This window comes from Atta cephalotes (genome assembly GCF_000143395.1).
Source record: "Atta cephalotes unplaced genomic scaffold scaffold00107, whole genome shotgun sequence".
In the NCBI taxonomy this organism is placed as follows: Eukaryota; Metazoa; Arthropoda; class Insecta; order Hymenoptera; family Formicidae; genus Atta; species Atta cephalotes.
This window is the reverse complement of record NW_012130171.1, coordinates 177,195-188,492: the sequence shown is the minus strand read 5'-3', so window position 1 is coordinate 188,492 and position 11,298 is coordinate 177,195. Positions and strand designations below refer to the sequence as shown.

Sequence of the window (11,298 nt, the reverse complement as noted above, 5' to 3'; positions counted from 1 at the left end):
ATAGTACAGAATTAATTAAAGTAACCGTAAATAAAAGTAAAAAGAAAGGTACGTAGTACTAATAGTAAATACGTTTAGTTAGTCGTATAATATTATTATATATTATATATATATATATATATATATATATATATATATATATATATATATATATGTACACAGTTTATAAAAAAATATGTATATTCTATGTGATTTGATGACCTAAGCTTTATAATTTTTTTCTGATGTTTTTTTAAATTTTTTCCAAAATTGAATTCCAACAAATTAATATTTTCTTTAACAAATGTTTTTCACTTATTAACAAATGTTTTTATCTTATCTATCTTTTTTCATTATTATAAATAATAAATATTATTTTAAGAAAAATGTTACGTAACCATAGATAGAAAGATTTGTATTCTAGACTTTAAACTGAAACACTCTAATACATTTGTTTTCATTTACATTTGTTTAATAAAATACATATTTTATTAAACAAAAGTTTATTTCAGTTTCATTTTAAAGCAAGAATAAAAATTTGAAATTATGTTATTTTAAACGAAAAGTTGTAATATATAATAATTATAATTTAAATTGTATTAATATATTATCATAGATAACGGGTGCAGGTCATGGTATCGGAAAGGAATTAGCGATTGGTTATGCTTCGTTAGGAGCAACAGTAGTATGTTGGGATATCAATGAAGAAAATAATAATGAAACAATGAACGATATTAAAAAAAAAGGAAATGACTCAGTGTATGCATATCGGTAAATTTATATAACAATGCTTCGTGGAACACAACCTAGATATAACATACAACCTAGATATAATGTGAACACCTATTAAATTATCAATTCTAATTAGAATCTGTGTGTTTTACAGATGTAATGTAGCAGATGAAAAAGAAGTTTTCAGAGTAGCCAAAAAAGTAAAAGAAGAAGTAGGTGACGTAACTATCTTAATTAACAATGCCGGCATAGCGTTTGTTAAATCTTTTCTGAATCTAAGTCCTGATGAAATTACACGTGGCATAAACGTCAACATGACAGCGCATTATTGGGTAAGTATATCAAGAGATATTAAAATTACAAGACATAAAAAGCAACCGTTAATATAATTGACTTTATTTTTGGAAACGGATATATTGCATCAACTTGTTATATTTGTAAATAAAGTGTATTAAATGGTTTAGATCAGTATATGATTAATGGCCGCAGCACAGACTCTTGCATAAGGAAATCAATCAATCGAAATTCTTCTTTTCCATAAAATGGGAGAAAAGGAAAGATTCTGATTAGTTGATTTGCTTATATATGTGTTATGTGTTATGCAAAAGTCTGTGCTGCGATTATGAGCTTCCGAAAATTACTATTTACAAAGTAATATTACTTTCAGACATTGAAAGCATTCTTATCTAGTATGATCGAAAAGAATCACGGTCATATTGTGTCGATTTCATCTCTAGCAGCATTTTTTAATATATGTTATGGGACAGTTTACTGCCCTACAAAATTCGCAGTTTCAGGTAATTCATTCCTTATTGAATGATTATAGGAAGGAAAAATATGATTAATACACACACACACACACACACACACACACACGCGCGCGCGCGCGCGCGCGCGCGCGCGCAATGTCCGGAAATTTAACTGTAAACTTTCAAAGATTGTTGGGAGCATCAAAAGGATAATTTTATGCAAATGGATCTAGGATCGAAAGCGTGTCGTTACATCGCTATGGCAGACAGAATGTTCGAAAAAGATCGGATCTCGAAATATCTCAAAAAATATAAATTTTATAAAAAATTGTTTTAGACAAAAGTTGTAGGGTGTAAAAAGATTTATTTGATCTTGGAGGGGAGGGGGACTCATAAGAAAAGTGAGTTTGGCACTCAATAAGAAAGGAACAAAATCAGAAATAAAATACTTTATTATTTCCTCAATGATGATTTTAATCTAATATGCGTTTTAACAACAATACATTACAGTACTGTTTAGAAATACATAAAACTGAAGTCTATAAATAAATGAAGGTTTTTTTTGTTTTTTTTTGTATTTTTTTTTTCTACTTCTGAAACAAGTTTATTACTCATAGAATGATTGTATAATAAAAGATAGAATATACATATATGTACATATAACTAATATTTATGTATATAAATATAGACATATACATATATATGTGTATGTTGAGATCCTAAAAAACTATTATGCTGCGTCGTCTCACGCATAATCGATAGCGAAAATTCTTTTTTTTAATCATTAGAAAACGTCATTAAATTGTGTGTATAAAATGAGCCTTCAAAATCTTCGCTTGCTTGTTCTCGATCTTTGCAAGTTCTATCATTTTATTATTTTCAATAGGTAAACTTATTTTGTACACATATCATCGACAACAGCAACGGCTCATCGAATTTTCTAGAAAATGCGACCGCGCGCGCGAGCGCATCGTTTAGCAGAGACGTTACGCGCGATCGTCAATTCCACTCGCGGATTTCCTGTTCGCGCATGACTATTATTCCGCAAATTGAAAAAGAGAATCGGAGCCAACCTCATTACTCGGATGTCACTTTAAAATAATAACTGTTGGCGAATATCAGGCTTGTTAAAAAGAAGCCCCGTGCCGCGGAGACAATATATACGCCGATTGCCGCCATTTCTGCACTCTTAGTTCTTAGAATTCGCCTAATTGTCTATAGCACAGAAAATCGCCGTGTGAAACCGCCAAGTCATAAAATCGCCGCGATCTTTTTCTTTGATCGAATAACTTGATCAGGGATAATTAAAATAAAATGTAACTTTCAATTTTGTGTGAAGTGTATGTTACTTGTAAGAATAAACTGAATCCTTTTGTTTATGGAAAAGAAAGAAGCACATTAAACATTTAAATTCTTGTTGCGCCATCCTTGTGCCGTCCTCACGCCTCACTTGCTTTCGCGATGCATTCTCATACATATATATACTACACACATATAATTGACACATAATTTGAATAACACGTATGCGGAAATAAAGAGAAAGTATGCTTTTCTAATTATATCAACAGCAATTATGGATTCTTTATCGGATGAATTATATGTACTGAGTAACGGAAAGTCATCGATTAAATTTACAACTATTTATCCATTCTTCGTACGTACCGGATTTGTTAAAAATATATATTTTAGGTAATTTTACAACAATATACTATTGTAAACAATTTTTTATATCATTCGTATCATGTGCTTTGTATCACATGCGCAATCCATTCCTTTTATACATTTTTACATATATGTATACATATATGATGAAAACAAATTTTTATTTTAGTAAATTTTTTAGTAGATTTTAATAAATCTTTATTGTAATAAGTATAATAATAAAAAAATTGTAATAAGTGCTTTTTATATGTCATCAATAATAATGATAATTAATTAATAAGATGTTTGTGACCGTTTTCTGTAACAAAATAAGATTAAATTTTATTTTATTTATCGATATAGGTTTCCATGGTTAATACGAGATCTTTTACCGCAAGAAATCGCTTTGTCAATAATTAATGCACAAAGACAAAATTATAAAAATCAAATTATACCTCCATACTGGTCATCTATTTTGAAGATAAAAAAGTATGTATGAATCATGACACAAAGAAATTTTATCATAAATATAGGTACATAATATATTTTAAAATATATATAATATTTATATTATATATTTTATATTTATAAAAATATATATAATAATGAGTTTATTGTAATATACAGAATTATGTTATATTCAATATTATAATTTAATATTATTTAATTATTATTTTACGTCTATGATAAAAATATTTTTTATTTCAGACAGTTATCTGATGTAGTGTTAACATACCTCCAAGATTCTTTTTCAAAAATTTTTATCGTTATCAAATCAAATGATTAAAAAATATATAAGATGTATGTGAAAATTAATTTTAACTATATTTAAATATGTATTTTAAAATGTTTATTATATGAGTATATGTAATATTTTATGTTATAACAAATGTATTAAATATGAAATATTTAAAATATATAAAGTGAAATACAATAATATATATAAGAAATACAATATATGTATAATATATAATGTTATATATAATATTATATATATAATATTATATATATAATATATAATGTATATAAAATGTAGTTACATATGTAATATAATTGTTTATAAGCCTAAATTAAAAACCTCAATAATATATTCTGCTAATTTTCTAAAAAATTCTATCATAAAATATCATTAGAAATTATATCAAGGCAATCATATCCTCTCAATCCTATTTTTGCACCAGCAATGCAGCATGCAAATTTAATAGTCTGTTGTAGAATTGTTTCATTAATAAATTTTTTGCTCAATTGCGTTTACTTCGAGTAAAAAATGTATAAGATTAAATTTATATTGCAGAATAGAAGTCTCGATGAAGAAGTTGATTATGTTGAATTATATAAAATAATAGTTTTAAAATTATATAATAATCAATATGATAATCAATTACCAAATAGTAAAATTTTTATGATAAAAAAATAGAACGTTTGTTTCGTAGAAAATGATTAAAAAAGGAAATTAGAAATAAAAATTTTTTGTCAAAACGATACAAATGTATACATTAAAAAATTTATAGAATTTATAAAAATAAAATAACAGATTTTTTTCTGTTTAATTTAATAGAATAATTTCATATATAAAAAAAGAATAATTTTTTTACATCAATAAATTTTAATCTTTTCGACGATAGAAATGTATCACTAGAATATTGAGATACTTAAATTTTACGAATTATGATAATATATCAAGAAAATACATTGTATTATTCGTTTATATTTTTATCGGTCGGACACAATATATTTGTTATTCTTTTTTTATCGAAGTTTCTTATCAACATTGATGCGTATCTCTTCTTTTTATCGCGTGCTATTCTATATGTATTCTATATGTATAAAGTTAAGAAAAGATAAAAGAAGAAAAAATTAGTCAAATTACATTTGACTAAAATAATAAATGAATACAGTTAAACTCATAGAATTTATAAGAATAAAATAACAGATTTTTTTTCAATTTTCAATAAACTTTTTCGATTGTAGAAATATATCACTGGAGTTTGACTATTGCAAAATTATTATTAACAGTTTCGTAATAATATACATATATTGAATATATATTCTTGTGTTTAACGTAGTACGCATCTTCATTTATTTAGAACATCGCGCTGAATAATCTACGCAAATTCCGGGCGTTCATTCTTTGCGATTGAAAGTAATCGATATTGAGATGTTCTATTGCAGTAAACGGTATTACTCGACATTACGTGACGATTATTTATTCAATCTCATTTGAAGATGCAGCCAAAGTATCGCGCGCCGTTTGAGAAGCTATTATTCACGACGTCGAGTAATGACGATGATTCTCAATTAGATAACAGCGGATTCGCTATAAAATTACTAAACGTCGACATATTATCACGGGCGCTTAAAAGTATACGCTTGTAACGACAAGCGAAAGTTACCTATTGAGAAAGGTAGGAGCGTAACAGCGAGTTGGGAAGGTAGGAGCGTGATAAGAGGAAACATACTTGGTGAGAAGAGAGAGATAAAGAAAGGAGGAAATATTAGTATGCCGATTATGTGAAATATTAATAATAATTTAATATTAATAATAATTTAATGCAATGGTAAAAGATATCAACGGTGAAAAAAAAATGAAGATCTTAATAATTCCGATTCATCGTAGTTGAATGCATTATCAATCCCTCGTTTACGCCACTGGGCGACGAGGGGTTGAAATCGATGCGAGCGCAACGGCAAGCGTGGGTGTTTCAGGGTAGACCTGTGATCTCGCGCTTTTCGATTGGCCGTATCGAGCGTAACCCAACGGCCGATTGGTCGACCAGTCTCTCCCACGCATCCTCTTCGTCTTCCCCCTCCCCCTCCCCCTCCTCTTCCCCAAGTACCAACCTACCAACGCGAGCCGGCCGCAGGCGCAGGTGAGATCGCGTGGCGCAGGTGTGTACTGTGTTTGCACTTCGCACTTCGCACTTCACAGTGTGGCTGTGCAGCGTCCATCAAAAGGGATCTTTTTCTTACGGGCATAAGTGGGAGAAGGAGGTGGCAAGAGAGCGAGGTGGTGGCTCCGAGGGAGCGAGAGACCAGAAAGATTCCGAGAAAGGCCGAACGAAGTGGGTGGTGAGAGCGACCTCGCCGCGCGCCGTTAACATTCGCTCGCACCCACGCATACAGAATTACAGACGCAGCGCAGCTGAAGCGGAGTGCTCAAGTGCTCTCGGGGCGAGGGACCTTGCGCGAGCCACCCCGAGGAGTTACTCCAACACCTTGGTCATTGGTGGCGCACCAGATACAACCAGATATCAACGAGCGAGCGTGCGAGCGAGTAGGTGATTCTTGCGAGAGGGTGACGATACATTACTGGGTTCGCGTTCGCGAGGAGGAATCAAGGATTTTCTTCAGGGAGAATTAAGAGAAGCCCCTTTCCAGCAAAAAGTGAAAAAGAGAAAGAGAGGAAGAGGGAGCTCGAACTTGACTTGTCGTCACAGCAGCAATAGAGCAAAGAAGAAGATAAAGGAAGGCCTGTCTTACTATTCTTAACTTGTAAACGCATTCGCGAAGCAAGGATGGTACGGAGATTCTGTAACGGTGCGGTTGCACTTGGCATCGCCCTGACGGCCTGCGCCGCTTTTCCGCGCGCCGTCATGGCGATCGACCTCAGCCGCTTCTACGGTCATTTCAACACGAAACGTTCGGGTAAGTCGATAACGGGAAATCTATACACGAAGGAATTAAGAAACGATGAAAATTCATTAATGTACCTTCGATAAAAGCATCATTCTGAATTGCCTACGAGACCACGAGTTTTAGGCGCGCAATCGTAAAACGATCGTATGGAAGAAATCGCGCAAAAATAAAATCATGTAGATAGTTCTGTAAAAAAAAATTATTTCAAAGTTCTTTTCGAGAAAATCAAAGGAATTGCATATAAATTGACATATAAATGTCTATTATAAGAATATTGCAATTTTAATGAAACTTTTATCGAATGATTTTATAAATTGTAGAATATTCAAGTAAAGATGAAATGTGTGTGTTTTTCATATATTTCAAAAAATATTATTTTTTCCATTATTATTTTTATGTTTGTAAAATTTTTATCACAATAAAACATAGTTTTTTTGCATCCTGCTCTCTACATAAATTTTTACATCACATTTATTTAATTGATTTATTCGCCTTATGGAATTTATCTTCATTATTTTTATTACAGTACATACGACAATATATCTATATATAAAGTTATTTAAAAACGATAATCTTACTAAATATCTCAAATATTACTAAAATTTCAAATATTCGTTTATACTTAGTTTTATTCTCAGTTGTTTTCTTTTCGCTTAAACATTGCAATTTAAAATAAAAATTATTTCGGAATATTTTATTACAATATATTTTCACAATTTACTACATTTTATGCTTTCATATTTTTTTGACGAATACTAATAATTTGTTTATATAAAGTTGTAGCAATTTGATGACAGCTTTAATTGTTTATGATAAATTTAAACATGTATTTATATATTTTATGCAATATCAACGTCAAATGTTTCTAGAGAATATATAATAGAATATATAAAATATATTTCTATAGAATATATAAATTAGACACATAGACATTTGAAGGGTAACTCGTGCTATTATACTGTCTGTCCAAACCTAATTTTAACTACTGCAATCGTTGAAACATAACAACTATAACAGCTTAAGAAACTAATTTACAGCTCACGTGATTACGAAATTTTAACTAGAGAAGCTTGCAAGCATATATCAATTAAACATATTAGCTTTACATGAAAGCTTTACTTACGAATGAATTTGCATATATAATCCTTATCTCGCTTATGTCGAAATAAATAAGCTGTTCCACTTCCACTTTCATCTAATTAATTCCTCGACTACTTGACGAGATTGACTTTACGAGAATTTAAAGAAATTATTCATTGCATCCAACTTCTTACAGCTTTATATACATATTTATTTATTCAAATTATTATATAATCGAACCAGTGACGAATTTGTAAACAAAATCTGCTTGAAATTAACTTGAAATTAAAGAATATAATCGTAGGTTCGAGAGATTAAGAATTAAAAATGAAATAATTAAAAACTTTTTCTTTCACGTTCGAGATATACGTAGTTACACGTGTAAACTTTAGCTGACAGGAAGTAAGCTAAAGTAAACGTTTATATATGAGCTCACGCGGGACATTTATAAGGGTATGGAATGGAGAGAAAGCTTTCAAGAGATACTGTCGCCATTTATCATATTTCTCCTGATAAACATTCATTAAAATTAATAGATCCGGAAAATTGCGACGGAGATGTTTCGTTGAAACTCGGCCATACTCTGGTTAGTTATACGCGTACGTATACATTCGCTCGGTCAATAACGCGCATACTTAACGCATACCGAGTCACATATAGCCGATGACATTTAGAAACACGCGTTTTTACTCAGTTCGCGGCTATTCAGAGCCGGGATATCGCGAAGCAGGTTTCATGCGGTCGTTGCATCCCCTATCTTACTTACGCTCCCGTTTCTTGTAATTATTTATTGCTAAAGAATATAATTTTTCTAAACAAAAGTAATCATATTGCAAAGTTATACCAATTAAAACACTTTAAATTCACTTTATTTTCAATCTCTTACTCAATACAGTTTGATATTAAAACTATCATATTTAATATTCATTGTCTCACTCAAATCCCCATTTCTCTCGTAATTGTCTATTGCATAAATTTATTTTTTCTAATAAAAAGTAATGATATTGAACTTAAAGTTGTACTGACTAAAAAAAAAATTAGACCCATTTTATAATTCTATCTTTTACTGTGCTTTGAACTAAAAATATTATTCCCTTATTTCTCATAATTATCTTTTGCATAAATCTATTTCTAAAAAGAATAATGAGATTGCAAAGTTGCGTCAACTAAAAAAAATTTAGACCTACTTTATAATTCTTCCATCTCTTTCACCGTGCTTTGATACTAAAAATATTATATCCAATATATCCCTTGTTTGAACCAAGCTCCCTGTTTTTTATAATTGTCTATTGCATAAATCTATTTTTTTCTAAAAAAAAAAAAAAAAAAATAAATACCGCACTAACTAGAATAAAATTTAAACCCCCCTTCCACTGCAGTATAATTTCTATCTCTCTCACGACGGTTTGATATAAAAAATATTATATCTAATATTCTTCCTATCTTATTTGATTTTTTAGTCAATCCTTTTGATTACCTCTTGCAGAATTTTTCCCATTTTATGTCATTTTAATATGCATTTTCCAGAATAACGTCGAGAAATAATAAGTCATTTTTCTTTCCTGCGGATTCCAATCAAAATAAGAAATGAGTAAGAGGTCAAATGAGAGATACAGTCGATAGAACATGTCCTCGAAAATTTAATGAAACAGAAATTGCTTTTAGAAATAAAGTGCTTAGTTAATAAGTTTCTATTTATTTTTCATCTTTCGGTCGTCAGCGAGATGATGAGAAGAATTTGTAGAAACTTTCTCTTCAAGTGGATTTAAGCTCGTTTTTAAACTCTGTTTGTAACTCATATCTTATATGGAGAGAACTCCTACGCGCGAATGAAGTTTCAAAAAGTTTATATTATAAAAACTCTTTCAGCGTGCGTATAGAGAATAAAAGTTCAAAGTAATAGTTACCGATCGAAATGCTTATATTTAACATTCATTAAAACCTGTCTAGGTATCTTCCATCTGTAAAAAGACATAATCTTATTTTTTAATATTCCCTCCACGAATCTATTTTATTTGGAACGCATCGAGGTCCCGCGGGAATAATGGCTACTCTCCAGGGAATCATCGCTCGATCGGTAAAATATTTGTAACGTCTCTGATGAAAAACGCCCACGAATACGTGGGAGTCTTATCTAAACATGTGAGAAAAATTGCGACGCTCACGCTCGTGCAGCAATTTAATAATATCTCCCGGTTTAAACTTAATGCAGCAATCCTTGATATGAGACAGATGACGCGATCCGGATATGACCCCGGGTAGATTTCTCGTTGGTGAAATATTTGCCTGAAACACGTAAAAAACGCCCTATCTAAACACTACGGATGAAAAAGAGAATGTGACGTATGTGCGTGATAATTTAATAACGCTGATGGCTGAGGACACCGCCGGTGCGCAGTGGTTCGATACGTAGATATCGAATTCTCAATATGATCAAAATTGACTGTCACAGGATGCTTTATGGACACAGTATATTCTGTGTTTGCGGTGCAAATTAAGTTTACGTGCGAAATGAACGTGGGCGATCGTATAACGAATGTGACACGATATTACACAATCGATCGCCGAGAACAACCGTTGCACAATATATTTTCTGTTTCACGAGGATTATTTTTTATCGGATAAAAATTTTCGTTCGATTTAAATATACGTCGTCAAATACATGCATGAGTATTAAATTACTCATGTTTTTCTCGTTTCAGCGGGGCATACGAATAAAATCTTGTGTATAAAACATTTTCTCCAAGAGACCGGTAAAAGTACAGAAATACAGTTTTTCGCGTAAAACTTTTCTATATAATAAACAGAATATGCTTCTCAGACACATGTTCTAAGGGATCTAAGAAAATTGCTTTTTTTAAGAGGCTTAATGTAGAAAAATTTTGCTCTTCTTTTTAATAGAGTCAATATATAAAAATGTTGACTTTCGAATGACTTTTATGAAATTTGACAATATTTACTGTCTTGTGTAAGAAAGACTTATAGGGAGACTTAATTGCGAGGAAAACTTTGTGACGAAAGAAGGAGGATTTTACGAGGAGGATTTTAAGGAACAATCAATATGCTTTACGATTATTCCTGCAGTTCTATCAGATTAAGCGTTTTGATTAATTGATTTTTCAGGATCGTTAACTTATGCGCGCCTGCTATTGTAGGCGTTGTGAACAATACGATCGCGTGTTTGCTCAATTATTCCGAAAGCCTCTCGCACGAAGCGTGCTGTCGCATTACCTATGTCGTGTTTATTAATTCCGTTTTGGATCCCTCACTTTAATACGTTATCGTTGTAATTTAATCATCCGGTGACTCTCGCGACCGTCCCACCGGCGAACGTAATTGATTTTTTTCGAACTTTCATTTTCGCAGAATAAGATTGAGTGCTTGTACACGCACGCACGCACGCGCGCGCGCACACACACACACACACACACACACACACACACACACACACACACACACACACACACTACTTCTAGTATTA

General features: G+C 31.3%; 1 protein-coding gene across 1 annotated transcript; it reads left to right on the top strand.

Annotated features, from left to right (window-relative positions):
* Positions 1 to 595: 595 nt before the first annotated feature.
* LOC105625104 (short-chain dehydrogenase/reductase family 16C member 6) lies at positions 596 to 3,821 on the top strand (the record flags this gene model as incomplete). The annotated part of the gene is made up of 5 exons (XM_012206446.1): positions 596 to 750; positions 866 to 1,043; positions 1,379 to 1,508; positions 3,029 to 3,129; positions 3,810 to 3,821. Coding segments are annotated over 5 exons (576 nt in total), but the record flags the coding sequence as incomplete, so codon positions are not given.
* Between the last annotated feature and the right edge of the window lie 7,477 nt (positions 3,822 to 11,298).